Raw genomic sequence first — 19,550 nt, 5'->3', positions numbered from 1 at the left:
CCTCCACCCAGGTGTAATGCTGGGGGTAACCCTGTGATGAACTAGCATCCCATTCCCTGGGAGAACTCCCATATAAATTATAAGGATGGGGGTGTTCATCGGAAATTTTGAAAAGAACCCGTAAGAGGTGCCAAAATCCTGCTTTGTGGGCATGGCTTGAAATTTTTTTTTCGCCCCTAAGAGGAACCAATTCTAAACAACATATTATCTCCTGTCATATTGTTTTTCGGCTTTTAAATACCCTTAAAGGTACCGCAACAGCTCTCGCTGTGTATCTTTAGATGCTGAACACCCTAAGAGGAACTTAAACCGCTTTTTAACCCCTAAAAGGTATGACAAGCAACCCTGTCCTTTTCATATTGGAGTCCTATGGGATCCTATCCAGGGAAGAGAAGGAATACTCCTAGTTGCTTCATGCTACAGAAACCGGAGATAAGCAACGACCTCACAGCTCATGGCGGCAGGGTTTTTTGCAGGGTGCAGGGTGCAGGTTGCAGGTTGAAATTTAATTATAACTGGAAAACCGCTGGCACTTAAAAGAAACGTACAGGTGGTAGACTTACCGTGACTGTTACATGATTCTGTTTACAATCGCTCAGAAAGGTGGCTTCCACCCAAGTGCCAAACCCGCCGAAGCGATGGGAGGAGAGCATATTCCTATGATTTTAAGCCTGCAATGAATTATTGTTTTTGAAGAAACATCTGAAATATCATCTGAAACATCTGCTGAATTTGGTTTCTTCCCTGTGAGTACCAAAATGAAAGCACACAGTCTAAACATATGCTTGTTTATTCCGACGGTTAAAATCTGAAATAATTTCATTTCTTTATTTATTTGCTTCATTTGTGATGGCAATCTTCTGTTGTTAAGCTTACAGTTCTTGTTGACCGAGCCAATTCTGGAATTGATGGAAACATCTGTGGAGCGGCCATTCAGATGGCTTTGAAGAGATTTCACTGGTCTCAGCGTGTCGATCGATAGGTACTTATGGCGGATCAATCGTATTTTCACTATGTGAAGGGTCGAACTAATTTATGTAAGAACCCCTGACGAGTATCAAGGTTATTAATTATTTTTAGTGCCAGCGGTTTTCCAGTTATAATTAAATTTCAACCTGTAACCTGCACCCTGCACCCTGCAAAAAAGACCTGCCGAGCTCATGGGCCACTTGGCAGGTTTAACCTACCCTTTACCTATAGCCGACCCCCCCCCCCCCCCCCCCCCCGCATAGCCTAAATATAACAAAAGAGATCGTGACAACTGACCGGAAGTGCCTGTGCTTTGATACACATGCCGCCATTTCCAAATTTGGCGGCAGATGATGACGTCACTCCCACTGGGTCCCTTCCTGCGAGCCAAAAGGTTGGAAGCGCGAAGAGGTCGTGTGTTTTCCAAATTTTTTTAATTTGAGGTCCTTTACAGCACAAAAAACGGCGTCTATTGGTGAGTAGGTTGATGTACTTCGTGAGAACTTATAAATGTTTCTGCATGAGTTTGAAAGTCGCGTGTTTATAGCTTCACCGACAGTTGTTTAACACCATGGCGAATGAAGAATGCAAAATGTTTTGAAAAATATTGCAAGCTAGCTTTCTTCAATGAGTAATGTTATGATAGCGACTGTGGTAGGCATTTATTTTGTGGAAGAAACCAAAACAATGTGCCTTAAATCAATGCTGATGGTTAAAATAGATTTAGCTTTGATTTAATGAGCGTAATGGGAAGGAAAACTCGGCAGTCTGGGCCATTTATATTTCAGCTTTTACTGTTTATAATATCGGTCACAAGAGTGGATATTTGTGTAAAGAAGGACACGGTCGTAAGCTTAGCTATTATCGGGTTTTCGTGTAGTTGAATAACCTTTGTTATTTCGTCTAAGGTGACTTTTTAGATGTTTTAGTTTATCTCCGTAGGTGGTCAAAATATTGCACGTACAATGTAAATTTCACAAAGATCGATCAAAAGCGGAAATTTTTTTCTTCTTTTTAAAGCCCGGGTGAATTTTAAAGCACCTTTACTTATGAGTGCCTCGATTTTAAGACGATCGATAGACCAAGCGTAGTTTTCTTTGTTAATTATTTCGTAAGTGTGTGACAAAAATTTGAACTTGTAAACAGGATGATTTTCGTTTTCGGCCTTGATCACGAATTGAACTAATTATAAATTGAAAGTTGCATGACTTGGAACATTAAATCACGCGCAGGTCAGAATTAATGAACAGAAGTTTTTGTTTCAGTCCTTTGTATTTCATAGGTATGAAAACTTTGCTTGAAACTAGCTACATAACTAGGATAGATAACTTTTTTTTATTATTGACTTTTTGCAAACTTCTGGGCCGGGCAAGTTTAAACTAGCCCTCCGTAACCTTTGGTTGATATCTGCAATAAAATGTTTTCAATTGATATTTGCTGACATATTTAAGGAAATTTAAAACTTATAAATAATTATCACATTCCTTTTCTTAAGGTGTGAATTCTATTTCAATATTTTATAACACTGGATTTTCAAGTGAAGTGTAAATTAGATTTGAAAATAGATTTTCACTTAAATATTGATGAGTTCTGGTTTACAAGAGAGTGAGTTCAAAGAGAGTTTTTGATAAGTTTGATAATAAGAAGCCATGCTTAGATTTAAAGGTTGGTGATTTTGTAAATTTGGGAACATTTCACCAAACAAACAAAAATATTCCTTGACAGCTATATCGATACCGGGTTTGAAATTTCTTTTGTCCTAAGAATTCCATCATCTAAGAATATTGTACATAATATTGTTCAAGATCAAAACTATTTGGAAGCCACTGTGTAAAGAAAAATTTAAGAATCTCCTTTTGCTTAGTAAATGTGTGTGGAGTACAGTTACAATCTGAATTCAGAAGAATAGAAGAGGGTAATCCATTAAATTACATGTAAGGCAGCTTTTAATCTGTACATTCATATATGTAGGTTTCTGAAATCTTTTCCATTTATAATTCTCAAGTATGCTCAAACAATGCACAGCAAAAAGTGGTGGTTAGATCTTTGACACTTGTGGCATAACTACTGTACTAGAAATGGAAAAATAGCTTATAATGTTTCTGCTACTTGGCTACAGTTAGCTGAGATATCATAGGTATTTTCAAATGATGTTTGCACTCGGTGATTTCAAAGCAAGGTTTACATATGATTGTCAATTGCTTTATACACTTTTCTCAAAATATTTTTAAATCATAATTTTGTAAGTTGTACATGTATTTTCATTTTTATCGTGTAATCCCTAATGAGACATTGTTTTAGAAAAAAAGTTATATTTGATAAGTTTAATTTTGCTTTAATAACCCCCTACCCCAAACCCTCTGGAGATTCCAGTTAAGGTGGCCGAACACAGTTTTCACGCGCACTTTTGCTGATGCAATTCAGCGCGTGCACAAGGATTGAAAAACAAACATGCCTTCAATAGAGCGATCATTTTATTTACTCAACACCCGCACTATATGCGCTATTTTCTCCATTATTGAACGCAGTGTATTGATGCCTTTAGTCTTTTATTACGACACTATGTTAGAAAAGGTAACAACGCAAAGAACCCAGCAATTCTCAGCTTTTTCTTTGTTACCGAAAGAACCCAGTTAAATGCAGCGCATGCGCAGTTGCTTGAAAAATTGAGACCCATTGCTTTTGCAGAAACTTGCCGATTTCTAACGATCCAGTTGTTAGAATTTCAAAAAATTTGGCAAAAAAAATAATTCAGAAACCACGCTAATGATCTATCGCAAAAAATCTGAATTTTGACATAGGGAATTTTTAATAATACAGAACATGCAGTGAAAACGAATTACGGCGAATTACGAAAGTCACCTATGTCAAAATTTTATTAGAACAGTGTTGATAGAAGGGTTTTAATGTCCATTCATAGTGGGCAAATGATGAAAAAAATCTAATGACTGAATTTTTTTTAAATAAAGAAAAATCATTTTTTAAGCCTTGTTTTTAACTGGCCCCATTGCCATGACAACAGCACTCACCTTAGCCAAAATGTGAGAATAAACCCTTCTGTGGTTAACCTTGACTCTTGCAAAAAACGGGCGCCAAAGTATAAATAGCTTTAAAGTAATGGTGAATTAGGCAGAGGCTCTTCAAAACTGTGTTCGGCCACCTTAACCTCTATACATTCCGACCTATAATTTTTTTACTTTCAAGACACGTCAGTATGTTAGGATTTCTGATGACCTTCCATGGCAAATTTATAGTTACTAAGTACTCCTACTTAACTATTATCAGGTTTTTGTGTAGTCAAATAACCCTTGTTATTTTGTCTAAGGTGACTGTTTGGATGTTTTAGTTTGTCTCCGTAGGTGGTCAAAATATTGCACGTACAATGTAAATTTCACAAAGATCGATCAAAACCGGAAATTATGTTACTTCTTTTTAAAGCCCGGGTTAACTTTAAAGCGCCTTTACTTATGAGTGCCTCGATTTTAAGACGATCGATAGACAAAGCGTAGTTTTCTTTGTTAATTATTTTGTAAGTGTGTGACAAAAATTTGAACTTGTAAACAGGATGATTTCCATTTTCGGCCTTGATCACGAATTGAACTAATTATAAATTGAAATTTGCATGACTTGGAACACTAAATCACGCGCAGGTCAGAATTAATGAACAGAAGTTTTTGTTTCAGTCCTTTGTATTTCATAGGTATGAAAACTTTGCTTGAAACTAGCTACATAACTAGGATAGATAACATTTTTTCTTATTATTGACTTTTTGCAAACTTCTGGGCCGGGCAAGTTTAAACTAGCCCTCCGTAACCTTTGGTTGATATCTGCAATAAAATGTTTTCAATTGATATTTGCTGACATATTTAAGGAAATTTAAAACTTATAAATAATTATCACATTCCTTTTCTTAAGGTGTGAATTCTATTTCAATATTTTATAACACTGGATTTTCAAGTGAAGTGTAAATTAGATTTGAAAATAGATTTTCACTTAAATATTGATGAGTTCTGGTTTACAAGAGAGTGAGTTCAAAGAGAGTTTTTGATAAGTTTGATGATAAGAAGCAATGCTTAGATTTAAAGGCTGGTAATTTTGTAAATTTAGGAACATTTCACCAAACAAACAAAAATATTCCTTGACAGCTGTATTGATACTGGGGTATTAATAGTATATTGGGTTAGTTTGAAATTTCTTTTGTTATAAGAATTCCATCATCTAAGAATATTGTACATAATATTGTTCAAGATCAAAACTATTTGGAAGCCACTGTGTAAAGAAAAATTTAAGAATCTCCTTTTGCTTAGTAAATGTGTGTGGAGTACAGTTGCAGTCTGAATTCAGAAGAATAGAAGAGGGTAATCCATTAAATTACATGTAACGCAGCTTTTAATCTGTACATGCATATATGTAGGTTTCTGAAATCTTTTCCATTTATAATTCTCAAGTATGCTCAAACAATGCACAGCAAAAAGTGGTGGTTAGATCTTTGACACTTGTGGCATAACTACTGTACCAGAAATGGAAAAATAGCTTATAATGTTTCTGCTACTTGGCTACAGTTAGCTGAGACATCATAGGTATTTTCAAATGATGTTTGCACTCGGTGATTTCAAAGCAAGGTTTACATATGATTGTCAATTGCGTTATACACTTTTCTCAAAATATTTTTAAATCATAATTTTGTAAGTTGTACATGTATTTTCATTTTTATCGTGTAATCCCTAATGAGACATTGTTTTAGAAAAAAAGTTATATTTGATAAGTTTAATTTTGCTTTAATAACCCCCTACTCCAAACCCTCTGGAAATTCCAGTTAAGCTCTATACATTCCGACCTATAATTTTTTTACTTTCAAGACATGTCGGTATCTTAGGATTTCTGATGACCTTCTGTGGCAAATTTATAGTTACTAAATACTTCTACGTAACTATTTTATTATCAGGTGTTTGTGTGGTCGAATTACCTTTGTTATTTCGTCTAAGGTGACTGTTTGGATGTTTTGGTTTACCTCCATAGGTAGTCAAAATATGGCACATACAATACGAATTTCACAAAGATCGATCAAAACCGGAAATCATGTTGCTTCTTTTTAAAGCTCGGGTGAACTTTAAAGCACCTTTACTTATGAGTACCTCGATTTTGAGACGATTGATAGATGAAACATAGTTTTCTTTCTTAATTATTTTGCAAGTGTGTGACAAAAATTTGAACTTGCAAACAGGATGATTTCCGTTTTCAGCCTTGATCACGAATTGAACTTATTATGAATTTATATTTGCATGACTTGGAACATTAAAACACGTCCAGGTCAGAATTAATGAACAGAAGTTTTTGTTTCAGTCCTTTGTATTTCATACGTATGAAAGTTTTGCTTGAAACTAGCTACATAACTAGGATAGATAACATTTTTTTTATTATTGACTTTTTGCAAACTTTTGAGCCGGGCAAGTTTAAACTAGCCCTCCGTAACCTCTGGTCGATATCTGCAATAAAATGTTTCAATTGATATTTGCTGACATATTTAAGAAAATTTAAAACTTATAATTATCACATTACTTTTCTTAAGGTGTGAATTCTATTTCAATATTTTATAATTAACACTCGATTTTCAAGTGAAGTGTAAATTATATTTGAAAATAGATTTTCACTTAAATATTGATGAGTTCTGGTTTACAAGAGAGTGAGTTCAAAGAGAGTTTTTGATAAGTTTGATAATAAGAAGCCATGCTTAGATTTAAAGGTTGGTGATTTTGTAAATTTAGGAACATTTCACCAAACAAACAAAAATATTCCTTGACAGCTGTATCGATACTGGGGTATTAATAGTATATTGGGTTAGTTTGAAATTTCTTTTGTTATAAGAATTCCATCGTCTAAGAATATTGTACATAATATTGTTCAAGATCAAAACTATTTGGAAGCCACTGTGTAAAGAAAAATTTAAGAATCTCCTTTTGCTTAGTAAATGTGTGTGGAGTACAGTTACAATCTGAATTCAGAAGAATAGAAGAGGGTAATCCATTAAATTACATGTAAGGCAGCTTTTAATCTATACATGCATATATGTAGGTTTCTGAAATCTTTTCCATTTATAATTCTCAAGTATGCTCAAACAATGCACAGCAAAAAGTGGTGGTTAGATCTTTGACACTTGTGGCATAACTACTGTACTAGAAATGGAAAAATAGCTTATAATGTTTCTGCTACTTGGCTACAGTTAGCTGAGACATCATAGGTATTTTCAAATGATATTTGCACTCGGTGATTTCAAAGCAAGGTTTACATATGATTGTCAATTGCGTTATACACTTTTCTCAAAACATTTTTATATCATTATAAGTTGTACATGTACATGTGTTCTCATTCTTAGTGTGTAATCCCTAATGAGACATTGTTTTAGAAAAAAATTATATTTGATAAGTTTACCTTTGCTTTAATAACCCCCCAACCCCAACCCTCTGGAAATTCCAGTTAAGCTCCATACATTCCAACCTATAATTTTTTTATTTTCAGGACATGCCAGTATCGTCTAGGATTTCCTATGACTTTCCATGGCAAATTTATAGTTAATAAGTACTTCTACTTAATATGCTATATTCACAGTCAGCTAATTATGTCCGCTGTCATTTTCTTTACAAGTAACAAATTTTTTTAAAATAGATCATCCTTATAACCAGCAAACAGTGACATGTATGAGAAAAGTAATTATATCAATCTTGGAGCCTTCAGTCCAAAACTGTAGATAGATCTCTCTCTTCCATGATAGCTGGCATTTCTGTGAAAATGAATATTTAGACCCCATAAATTTAATGTAGTTCTTTCATTAATTCTTTCAGATTCTCGTCCTCTTCACAGAGGCTCTCCCATGGCTTCTCCGCACAGGAATTCCCCTGTGTCCTTTTCACATAGTGGGCATAGCACTGACAGCGACAGCAGCATTGCCAGCGCACAATATCTTTTCACTGATGTCGCTCACAGCAAGGACCTGGTAACTGCCCTCAGGTTTTTACGTCGAGATGAAGACTTGTGTGACATCGTGTTGAGAGTTGGCAGTACTAGTATTTCAGCTCACAAAGTTGTTTTGGCTGCAAGTAGTCCATACTTTAAAGCTATGTTTGCTGGTAAGTGCAGTCAAAGCTCTATTAATGGACAGTCCTGTGGGCAGATACCTACAATGTAATTGTAGGAATACACTTTCAATGTAATCTAGTCTCGGCCATATATAAATTTCACTGCCTTTTTAATCTTCCATAAGCAGACACTTTTTGAGGTTTCAAGAGTAAATGGTCTTAAGGAGCTACTTCATGGTTTGCACATCTTGAAAAGTTTAGCCTAAATTTTTCAAGTTTGTTGTTTTTAGTCTGTGTCAATCTTCTCCTTCCTTAACTATCCTTGTTCCTTTATGGTTTATTATTATTTCTCTGGTGTTTTTCTTGATCTTAGTAAACTATTATTTTCAGGTTTCCTTCAGGTAATTTTGTACTTGGCAAAAATAACTCAAAATACCGTGACTGAGCCCCTTAAAGTGTCTACTTGTGCTGAGTATTTTAGCTACAGTGTACATGTACCCCTGGGATGGGCTGCCAGTCCATAACTGGATTGTCTCTTGCAGGACAGAAACAAAATTGTTATGGGCAAGTTCGTATTATGTGATGTTCAAGTGCAAAACATCATTGTCACTAGCCCCAGGGCAAGGACTCAATTTCATCTCTCACAGTGCTCTGATTTGAATTCCTTCAAAAATTTTCCCTAGAAATTAAACTTGCTCAAAGGGCAAGCAATGGACAGAATATACTAGCTGAACTGAAAAATCCACTGACCCAGGCTATCTTTTGGACAGGACTTTGTTTGCACACTGCATCCAATGGTTCCTATTTATACCCCTGAGACACACTGTAATTGCACTAACCAGGACTTGAATCCAGACCACTTGATCCAGAGTCCACCGTGCTATAAATTGCAACCACTATTAAATTAAATTAATTTTTAATTAACAGGGGGCCTCTCAGAGAGTCGGCAGAGCACTGTGACATTACAAGAACTTGACGAACGTGCAATGGAAACCATGGTAGATTTTTTCTATAGTGGTGAAATTGAGATTTCAGAGAACAATGTTCAGGACCTTCTACCAGTGACCTGTGTTCTGCAAGTGCAATCTGTGCAAGAGGCTTGTTGTGAGTTCCTGAAAAGGCAACTTAGCTCTGAGAACTGCCTTGGTAAGTTAATTAGCAACACTTGTGCAGTGTACACAATGTATCTAACTTTTCTTGCAAGTTTATAGTGATCGAGAAGAAGTTGGTAGACACTATCAATTACAATCAGAATGTCCAGTGTTGATAATAAGATATCTCCCAGGATAATAATTATTGTTAGTAGTTATTACTTATCCAGAAGCAAGTAAAGTTGTGTGCATGTGTAGCCCACATTAGGGAGCTTATAAGTAATAACAATGGCAACACAGAGGAATATGTCCAGCAAAAAGGTGAATTCATTTTATTGCATTTTGTCTTTGAATCTTGCAATTATTTTAGTACTACAGTACTGTAGATCTGTTCTGTGTGCCTATCAGTCTTGAAACGTGCTAAAGCTAAAATTGCAACAACAATTTTCTACTCCAATAGGAAATACAAAAAATTAGCTGTGGTCTTTCATGTTCTTTAAAATACCCAGAACATTGTCATTTCATGTTGTTGGTTGCAGGGGATGGTGAAGAAATGTACAAAGGTTTATAATACATGTGCATAGCTATTGTTCTGCTCATTAAACCTTTTGTTTCATGACATTCTTGTTGTTGTTGCTCTTCTGGCTTGCTTATTTATAAGCTCCCTTAATTTACTGTATATGAACAAGAGAATCGCCTCAGTGCTCATGCACTCAATTCTTTTCTTGTTTGATGTCAGGGATTCTACAGACTGCAATTATTCCATTTGGTATAATTGTCCCTTTCACCTGTGGTGACTTGAGATGTGAATCATATCCAAATGAATCTTCAACATACAAATGTGTCTGCATAATCAGTCAACTTTATTGTCTGATGAAGACTGCATTTTTAAGTAGTTAGCTGTCGCATCATTGCAATCTGCGTCTCAGTTGACTACATTGCCTGACACAAATGATGATACGATATAAATTGCACTTTTAATTATGTTGATCACAACACATACTGAAGTATGACACTACACAGAAAAACAACCGCTGAAAACAAACAGGCAAACAAACAAACTTGTAAGCAATCATGAGGCATAGAACAAAACTAAACAAACACACCAAAACAACAAACCATAAAATTTATACAGAAGTGCCTTTCTACTTTTCAGCTCAACAGCTTTGAGCTGTCATCAAGTTCTTATAGATCCCCTAGGATCTCCTTTCCCTTAGGATTTGTATCAGTTGCATGTATTTTTATTGTAAAACAAAAGAGAGTTGTCTTTAGTTAAAATAAATTATTGCTGATTGTTTGCAGGAATTAGTGCCTTTGCTGATCGGCACGGTTGCACAGCTTTAGTGTCATCTTCAGAATCATTTGCTAGGCAACACTTTATTGATGTTGTTCAGAGTGAAGAGTTTATGGAAATCTCTGCTAAGCAGTTGACACGACTCTTGTCTGATGACGACCTCAACATCCAATCTGAGGAGCGAGTGTTTGAAGCTGCTTTAGCATGGATCAAATATGATGCCGATGTGAGACAGGTACAATAAGTCTGTAAAGTTCCTTATTATATGGTCAACTCTGTGAGCAGGCAAGATAAACGGAATCTTGAGCTGTGATTGGCTACCTGAGCAGGCAAGATAATCATGTGCTTTCTTGCCTACATGCAGTGTTCCTTAAGAAAATAGTGGTTTTTTTCCATACAATAAATCCTTTATTGGCCAAGCTTGTGCGGTCAAGAAGGCTGGATATTAGCCTAGTTCTTCTTTTTTTTTTTTTTTGGCGTGTTTATGGACCAAGGCGGAGTCTCTAGAGGTGCATAAACACACAATTAAAGAACGAAACCAATACCCAGCCATCTTGACCAAACAAGCTTGGTCAATAGCCCATATGTAAGTAACAACCCTTGAACTTCAGTTTCAGATTTAGCAGCGTTTTTGTGTGGGTACATACTTTCGGAGGGCCACTATAGTTTGGGTAGCTTTAAGTTATTGTAAGCTAATCAATTGATGTGTAACTCGAGGAGAAAACATTGATTTGTTTCACACATGTACAAGATAAAAAAGAAATATATACGTAAAATTAAATCAGAACGAGCAGTTAGCAAGCAGTTAGCTTGCGACAAAAAACGATCAATTTCTGACATATATATGTCATGATATATGTATATATATATATATATATATATATATATATATATATATATATATATATATATATATATATATATATATGACACATACTGACAACCGTGAAATTTTGATCGTTTTTTTCTGGAGGGTTTTTCTATTGTTCACTGTGCCAAGCTTTTAATGCATATTCCGACTCTTGAGTTGTTTACTGCTACCCTTTAAGTCCTAAAATCAAACTATGAATTCTCCTTATTTATTGGTTACATTTCTTTTAATTCCAGTGTTGGGAATTTGATACAATGCGATGACATGTGTAAGTGTAACATATTGATCTTTTGCTCAGGAATCTGCCCCTGAAATCCTCAGCAATGTTAGGTTTCCTTCGCTGTCAGCGGAATTTCTAATGGATAGAGTAGCAACAGAGGAAATTATCAGAAATAACAGAGCCTGCAGGTAAACTTTGTTGAAAGCTTTTTATCTGATAATCGTACGTTGTATCAAGCTCATTTTTTGGCTGAATCTCTCGAACGATATCATTGTGCGTCCTTGATAATGGCTTTCCCTGAATGACTAACAACAAAATGCACGCAATTTCAATGTGGGAATCTGGGACCGAATCAATTATAAACATTCCTGAAACCCTGAGCTAATGGTCACGCAGGTAGACGCAAGTGGAAAACTTGGGTCTACTTGCGACTCTGTTTGGCCAGGCCTTACGTGCACTTGCGTTGACTTGCGACGACTTGCGCTCACTTTGATCAAATTTGCACGTAAGTTGGCCCAAGCTTTTCACCGTTTGGCCACCCATCCCAAGTCGACGCAAGTTGAGTGACGTTTATTCGTTGTTAGTATAAATCTACTAGCGTTCTATCACGAATGCCGTTCTCTGATTGGCTACGCTACTCACTATCTATTCTGTGATAGATTGTGAGTAGCGTAGCAGTGTGCCCTTGTTCACAAAATGAAGGCCGCTTCTTGGTGTTTTCGAAGTGTCTGTGAAGAGGATTTAGATAAAGTTTTGAACTACTAGTAGATTTATACTAAAACAATTAGATTATTCGCTCTCGATTTCTATCGCGTGATAGTTGACGAGGGCGCAGCGATAGAAATCTCGAGCTCATAACCTAATTGTTTAATAGATAGTGAGTAGCGTAGCAGTGTGGCCTTGTTCACAAAATGACGGCCGCTTCTTGACGTTTTCGAAGTGTCTGTGAAGAGGATTTAGATAAAGTTTTGAGCGACTAGTAGATTTATACTAAAACAATTAGATTATTCGCTCTCGATTTCTATGCTGCGCCCTCGTCAACTACATTTGTATCACGCGATAGAAATCTCGAGCTCATAATGTAATTGTTTATTATAGTATCCTATTAGCCCATGAAATACAAGATATCTTTGCAGGGTTTTAAAGCCTTTTTTTGCGACTTGCGAGGAAACTTGCGAGTCCGTTTGGCCACCCTTGGCCAAGTCTCCTCGCAAGTTCAACTTGCGACTGTTTGCGAGCCCGTTTGGCTCAGGGCTTTACAGCTATATAGCTATATAGCTGTTACTTATCCGTTATTTTAACTGGTTCTCATCGTTGACTATTCGCTCACAGACGATCGCGCGCTCTTATTTTCCACATGCCTCGATTGCTCGGAAGCTCATGGATCGTAATATGTCAAACACGAGAGACAGTGTTTTACCACATTTCCAAACACCGAGAAAAGAGTTGAAAATGCGACGCGTAGCGGAGTATTTTTGACCAACGTCGAGGTGTTTTCAAACGTGGTAAAACAGTTTCTGGAGTGTTTGATATATCTTCTCAATCGAAACTAATTCAGAAGAGGAAATAGAGCAATAAAATCGTAAAAAAATATCTACGATAATGAAGATCAGACATCTAAACACCGTCACGGTTATGATTTACTTTGTTTAAACTTGATGAATTACTCAGAAGTTCAAGCTTATAAATGCAGTGAACGGCGCTAATTTTTCTTAATCTTTTTTTAACAGTGATCTTTTGCTGGAGGCCACAGAATGTCTTCTTATTCCCAAGCGAAAATCTCAGATGCACAATCACAGAGTAGCTCCCAGGAGACCAACATCTGTCAATCATGTGCTGTATGCTATTGGCGGAATGAGCCGCAGGGAAGCCAGTAAAAGTGGAGAGAAATATGACCCCAAAGAAAGAAAATGGAAAACTATTGGTGAGGTTATTCTTTCATGATATCAGCTCGCGTTGTTGCTAGACTGCGAGCAGTCTCTCTTTAACTTGAAAATCCGTGGGGAGGAACGCAAAACAAGTAAGCATGCGAGTAAGACTGCGAAACCGCGAGTCGCGAGTAGCGCGGGCGTCTCGCAGGCTCACGACCGCTCACTTGTGTTGTGTTGTTTGCGTTCATAGCCGCAGATTTTCGAGCAAAACAGAGTCTGTTCACAGTCTACATTGTTACTGTCCTAGCTATTCAACAACTTGAAGTTGATAAAGGGAAAACTCATCTCCCTAGCGAGGTTATGAAGTTCATGAACGCACTCGCTTAGCTTCACGAGCTCGCTACAGCGGCTAGTTTCTCTTCATCAACTTTTAGTTTATGTTGAATAACTAAGTGTTTCACTTGTCCACCGAGATAACCAAACAGTTTCTTCAGAAAGTTACGATACCTTTGTTGCCATGATTTCTCAAGTGTTCTAGAAACCCGTCATACGTTTACTAGACAATAAGCATGAAAATGCATTCAGTTTGACGATCGCCTGTAGTCTACACTGAAAAGAACAAGACCGCTGATATTTTGTATCGTATGACGATTCCCTCCCAAAAGCTTTTGAAAGTGGAGGGTTACATTTGTAAACTGTATGCACTAAAACTCTGCTAACAGGTAAACGTTGCGACAAGATAAAGAAGAGCAAAATATACTTATTTTCTTCCATCAGTGTCGTTTATTAAACTTTTGATATCTGCTTATCAAAAACAAAACGTGTTTTTTTACCCCCCCCCCCCCCCGGGAAAACGACGGGGTGGCTCGTCGTACCGTTTAGGGGTTAAAAAAGCGGGTTTGGGAGTTCTTAGTGTTCAGCCTCAAAAGGTTCACAGCGGGAGGGTTTTGGCTCGATTACCACCACTGTTCGGAAAAGGAGCCCGCGCTCCGAGTAACGTAAACCGAGAGAGCGGTGGAAATCAAGCCTATTTAGGGTGTTGAGTCGAAAAAAAGTCAGTGTCAGTTAATATGTTGTTTTATAATTGGTGCCCCTTAGGGATGAAAAAAAAATTATCAAGCCACGCCCACAAAACGGGATCGTGGTGCCTCTGCGGGGTTCTTTTCAAAATTTCCGAAGAGCATCCCCGTCATTTTTACATAGAAGTCCTCCTCCCCCCTGGGGTATTTTGAAGACTCAAGTTAGTTAACAAACGTTTTTTCCTCTTCCTTTCTCGATCTAGGCGACATGAACATTTGCCGTTGGGGTGCAGATGTGGGTTCATTGGGGCCGTTTCTTTACATCTGTGGAGGCAGTGACGACTCCTCCCGGCTGGAGACAGTCGAGAGGTTTGACCCGTTTGCTAATGTGTGGGTACCGTCTGTGCCCATGTCGTCGAGTCGCAATGGTGTTGGTGTCACAGCTGGGAGTGGGAGGATATATGCATTAGGTACGTCATGTAGGACGCCTTTCCATTGATTGGTTTGTAAAGCTCGTATGACTACTTTACCCAATCAGGGCGAAGGCCATTTTTTCGGTTTATTATTGCGCTTTTCAATTGAGTATCGTAAAACCAAAACCAAGTGATTACTTTCAATTGGCCAATCACAAAGGACACACAATTCAGTGAACCAATGAAAAACTCGAAGCAAACATATGTAGCCGACGCAGAGCGCGGGAAAACGCGAGCTAGCGTGTCACGTTTTCTTTTGTTTTAACTTCTCATTGATTGAGAAAGTGGCGTGAGCTATTAAAACCAATCCCTAAGCGTAGAAATGCATTCTAACTCAAGCGCGAAGTACTTTCAACACTCAATTGAAAACCGCTTTGTCATATATTAAATATATCTAACAGGAAGACCGATCGGAGCTTTATTTTTTTTTCGCAGCTTTATCCCGCCGTTGCTAGCGGCCGCGTTCCATATTTTCCCGCGCTTGCGAACCACTTTTAGCCTCAGTCACTTGATTTCCCGCCCTTGCCATTACTCAGAGTACATGTACTTGCCCTGTCGCATTAGCCATAGACCACTCGTGTTCACGCTTCAAATGTCCACTAGGGGGCTTCCTTACTTCGCCAGCGGTTACATGTTTTCTTGTTTTACCGGTATTTACTTGTTTTCCAGCGCATCTTCCATTACAAGTTTTCCCGTTCGCTAGTTTATCTATGCCTCGTATAACATCTTTAACGGCCCAAGACAACATCGGCTAACGTAAAGTTCTTGTCACTCACAGGTGGTTTCGACGGCTCCATGCCTCTGAACACGGCCGAGTATTATGATCCCAAAATTGGTAAATGGACGGAGATCTCTCGCATGAACCAGTGTCGTTTTGGTGTGGGTTGTGCCGTGTTACACGATATGGTGTATGCTGTGGGAGGCACAGATGGTACAAACCTGAAAACTGTGGAAAGATATGATCCAGAGCTTAACACGTGGACGATGGTCGCTTCCATGAGCACTGCAAGGTTTGTTTCATTATTCTTTAAAATTGCTGAATCAATACTCAAATAACTCATCACATGAGTGATTGTACATGAAAGGACAGCTCAATAGCTTTCATTTGAATGGTCACACACTAAAATTTCATCCACAGACTTAAACGTTAGAACCACCTTGTACAGCATAATAAACAGTACCACATGGAAGTACTGCTCAATAGCTTTCATTTGAATGGTCACACACTAGGATTTCATCCAGAGACCTAAAAAGTTAGAATCACCTTTTACAGCACAATAAACAGTACTACATGAAAGTGCTACTCAATAGCTTTCATTTGAATGGTTGCACACTAGAATTTCATCCACAGACCTAAAAGTTGTACCCGCCTTGTACACACATGAAAGTACGGCTCAATAGGGTTTCATCACCCTCAGGATGAATACAATACAGTTCAGCCTTCTAAATTGTTTCTTTCTCATCCTTGTTCAAAGCTGGAAGAACTAGGAAACAAAGTTTACAAGTCGTGATTTTAATGAACAAATTCTCCTTAGTAGTCTTTATATCTTTCTTATAGAAGAAGTTGGGAGAATTAAATTGAAAACGTTTTGTTTTTGTAGAAAACAAGTGGGCGTCGCTACATTAGGAGGTTATCTTTACGCCATTGGAGGGTGTGACCACGGACATCGATATGACACAGTGGAGCGTTACGACCCAGGGAAGGATGAGTGGGTCACCGTTGCGCCGATGAGCACCCCACGGAGTGGGTGTGGGGTCGGTGTTTTGGATGGTTTTATTTACGTGGTGGGAGGCTACGATGGCACTTCGTATCTGAGTTCAGTTGAAAGGTAAGGTTTGCATGGCTTAGGTAGTTTATATACATATACATGTAGGTGAAACTTTTTGTCGCCGGTCTAGATTATCTCGCGTGTTCCAAGGTGAAAGGGCTTCACTCACAGCACCACATGAAAGTACTGCTCAATAGCTTTCATTTGAATGGTCACACACTGGGGTTTATCCTTACACTTAAATGTGTAACATCTTTATGAAGCATCTTGTACGTCATAAATAATGTTCAAAGGTAATGACGCAAAGAACCTTTTTATTTTTGTTTACCTGCGTAACGACATAAACTAGGGCCTCATTCGTGTCCTTGTTTTGTGCCCCTAGATACGACCCCTTGTCGAATGAGTGGCATCCAGCACCTCCTCTGAGCCAACCGAGGGACTGTGTGGCAGTTTGTGTGGCAAGCTGTAAAAGGACATTTAGCAACAAGAGACTGTTTGGGGAATCGTCACCGAGTAGAACTCCAGCCGTCTAGCGATGATCTAAACAGCGTCATTTAGAACTTAGCACGTGATGTGCAGAGGGGGAATTTGGTTCCATTGAGATGAGGTTTGAACCTTACCACGAGGCGACCTTTCAAAAGCAGTTCACAGTTAGGTGATAGGCACTGTCACGTGTTGACCACATGTAAAATGGGGGCACGTGATCAAGTTGCACGTGACCAAACAGCACGTGTTTACACTGTGCGCAAAGGTTGCAAGAAGCAACAAGATTGCAGAGGTACACAAGAGGTGGATGGAAGGAGCATTTAAAATAAGAGAGTGTTTCTTAGAGAAACAACGCGTTTACACTGTGAGCAAAGGTCGCGAGAAGCAAGATTGCAGAAGTCAAAAGATTGTTGTGCACAAGAGGTGCATGGAACAGGCATTTGGAATAAAAGAGTGTTTCAAACAGAAACAGACAATACAAACAGAAACTTTTGGGTGCACAAGACGACATTGACAACATTGAATGTGGGCCTACTCAATTTACAAAGGAAATGAATCTGCCTTATCGGCGGGCGTACCTATAAAAGTACCAAACTGGAACAAAAACACTTGCGGAACGAGTGATCAAGAATCTTCGACTCTGAAAAGATTACGGCGGAGAACGTTGTCTTGGACTACTAAGCAACTTTGGTCTTTGAGACAGTTGATATGTATTAACAGTATTTAAATAAATAGCAGTAAATGACTTGGTCTTTCTTGTAATGAAAGCTAAAAGAAATGCGATTTGAATTCAGCGCGAGTACAAATTCAACTATGGAATTCATGTGTAGCAAGTTAATGCTACGGACAATTTTCTGGGAAAATGACGACTCTTGAAAACACAGCATAACACATAAGCCATCGTACACTAGTAGAAATAGGACAGTGTAAAGTTTAAATCTTTTGGTATCTTGAATAAGTTAGTAATAGAGAGGTTTATAGGAAGTTAACTGGGATTTCGTAACTATGGTTATTCCGACTGGCATGTAATATATTAAATTTGGAAAACAATTAGTTAAAAAGAGTATTAACGAAGTTAAAACCGATGGATAATTTGAGAGGGTTTTCTTTTTTACTTTTGACAAACCACAAGGAAGATATTCAAAGAGCAATCACTTCGCCGGAAATAGAATGGGAAAAGTTGCGAGAGACATGTTTTATTTTAATTGAACATGATTCGCTGAAAATATATAGGCTTTTCTCTAATGGGTGCCGAGGATTTATGAATGACCCAATTGTAAGCAGAACCGGCTCAAACGGTCTCTTGTTGAGGTTACTGGTAGCTAACTACAAATTAACTTGATTTGCTGTCTGAAGTTGTATGTCACTAACGACAAGAATATTTAAACGAGTTCAGATGGGTGAAGTCTGTACTGACAAGAATTGATTTCAGGTCGGGCCAAATTAATCTTTGAAAACTTGTCATCAAATAGCACTATTACTTTATTGCACACTGGCGAATTTGAAGTCAGTAGTTTAGAAAAGGAAACGTGAATATTTTAGAGAAAGAGGTCCAAGATTTAAATGAAGTAGCTAAACAAATATTCTGAGGTATGGTTTGTTGCAAGATAACAAAATATAGTAAACGGAAATTTACAAGTCAAACTTTTCGTCAAATCTGTTAGACACGAAACCTATTAAATAAGTTTCACTGAAATGTATATCAAATTGTCAGATATTTATGCTTGAAATACAGATTTATTTTATTGACATTCGTGATTTGTTTTGTTTTGTTTTGTTTTGAATGAGGAAAAATAGATTGATAAACTTGATCTTGTACCAATTGATTCTGCACGAAGCTTAGCTGTTTTCTGAGATATTGATCACAATTTTAACAGTTGGCTGACACGAAATGGCGGCTATTTTTGAACTGATAGCAGAGATTTGAGATCTGCAAATTGTATTGTTAGCCGAGAAGTGGGGCTGATATTTTTCCCTAATGCTCGAGAAATCCCCGAAGATTGTACTCAAAAACCTCGTTCCCAGGGCCTTTCCCTTATAGATTTGGAGGGGCAAAGAAAAGCCCTGGTAACGAGGTTGTGCATTCAACTGAGACTCCAGCACTCCCATCCTGAATTGCTGGATTGTAAGAATGAAGTGCAATTCGCAACATTAAAAGAGTCGAACCTTTCAGAAATTCCATTAAGCTTTAGAATTGAACTAATGAATGAACTGGAAAAGGTAGTAACTGTTCCTAAAAAAACCCACCGACCGTTTCGAAACATTACACTAAAAACAAGATAAGATTAAAGTTATTTGATATGGTTTTATCCTCCGTGGTTAAATTTTGCTATTCATGCAGTTGTTTTTTGGCGGGTAGCACTCAGTTGCTCACGGGGTAATACCTCTGGGGACTTCCGTTGAATAAATCATAT

The 19,550-nt window shown here is 37.7% G+C and overlaps 2 protein-coding genes across 2 annotated transcripts in view; one reads left to right on the top strand and one right to left on the bottom strand.

Annotated features, from left to right (window-relative positions):
* The window catches only part of LOC145467193 (Na(+)/H(+) antiporter NhaA-like), a 44,549-nt gene extending 43,400 nt beyond the window's left edge, over positions 1 to 1,149 (bottom strand). Inside the window, exon 1 of the mRNA XM_081450751.1 lies at positions 1,123 to 1,149. The gene's annotated coding sequence lies outside the window, so the exon portion shown is untranslated. The remainder of the gene's footprint in view (positions 1 to 1,122) is intronic.
* Positions 1,150 to 1,227: 78 nt separating this feature from the next.
* LOC145467183 (kelch-like protein 20) lies at positions 1,228 to 18,885 on the top strand. The gene is made up of 10 exons (XM_081450739.1): positions 1,228 to 1,444; positions 7,809 to 8,093; positions 8,970 to 9,188; positions 10,436 to 10,662; positions 11,597 to 11,706; positions 13,249 to 13,442; positions 14,672 to 14,878; positions 15,660 to 15,891; positions 16,483 to 16,710; positions 17,033 to 18,885. Exons 2-10 carry the CDS (start codon positions 7,838 to 7,840, stop codon positions 17,181 to 17,183), a joined length of 1,824 nt encoding a protein of 607 aa, XP_081306865.1. The 5' UTR covers positions 1,228 to 1,444; positions 7,809 to 7,837; the 3' UTR covers positions 17,184 to 18,885.
* Positions 18,886 to 19,550: the final 665 nt, after the last annotated feature.

Source organism: Orbicella franksi, chromosome 14 (genome assembly GCF_964199315.1).
Source record: "Orbicella franksi chromosome 14, jaOrbFran1.1, whole genome shotgun sequence".
Classification (NCBI taxonomy): domain Eukaryota; kingdom Metazoa; phylum Cnidaria; class Anthozoa; order Scleractinia; family Merulinidae; genus Orbicella; species Orbicella franksi.
Note: the sequence above shows the minus strand (reverse complement) of the source record. Positions and strands in the feature narration are given on the sequence as shown.

Coding starts and splice junctions, on each gene's coding strand:
- LOC145467183 (XM_081450739.1), top strand. CDS start 7,838: ATGGCTTCTCCGCACAGGAATTCCCCTGTGTCCTTTTCACATAGTGGG. Junction 8,094..8,969: donor CTTTAAAGCTATGTTTGCTG/GTAAGTGCAGTC, acceptor TTTAATTAACAG/GGGGCCTCTCAGAGAGTCGG. Junction 10,663..11,596: donor ATGATGCCGATGTGAGACAG/GTACAATAAGTC, acceptor TCTTTTGCTCAG/GAATCTGCCCCTGAAATCCT.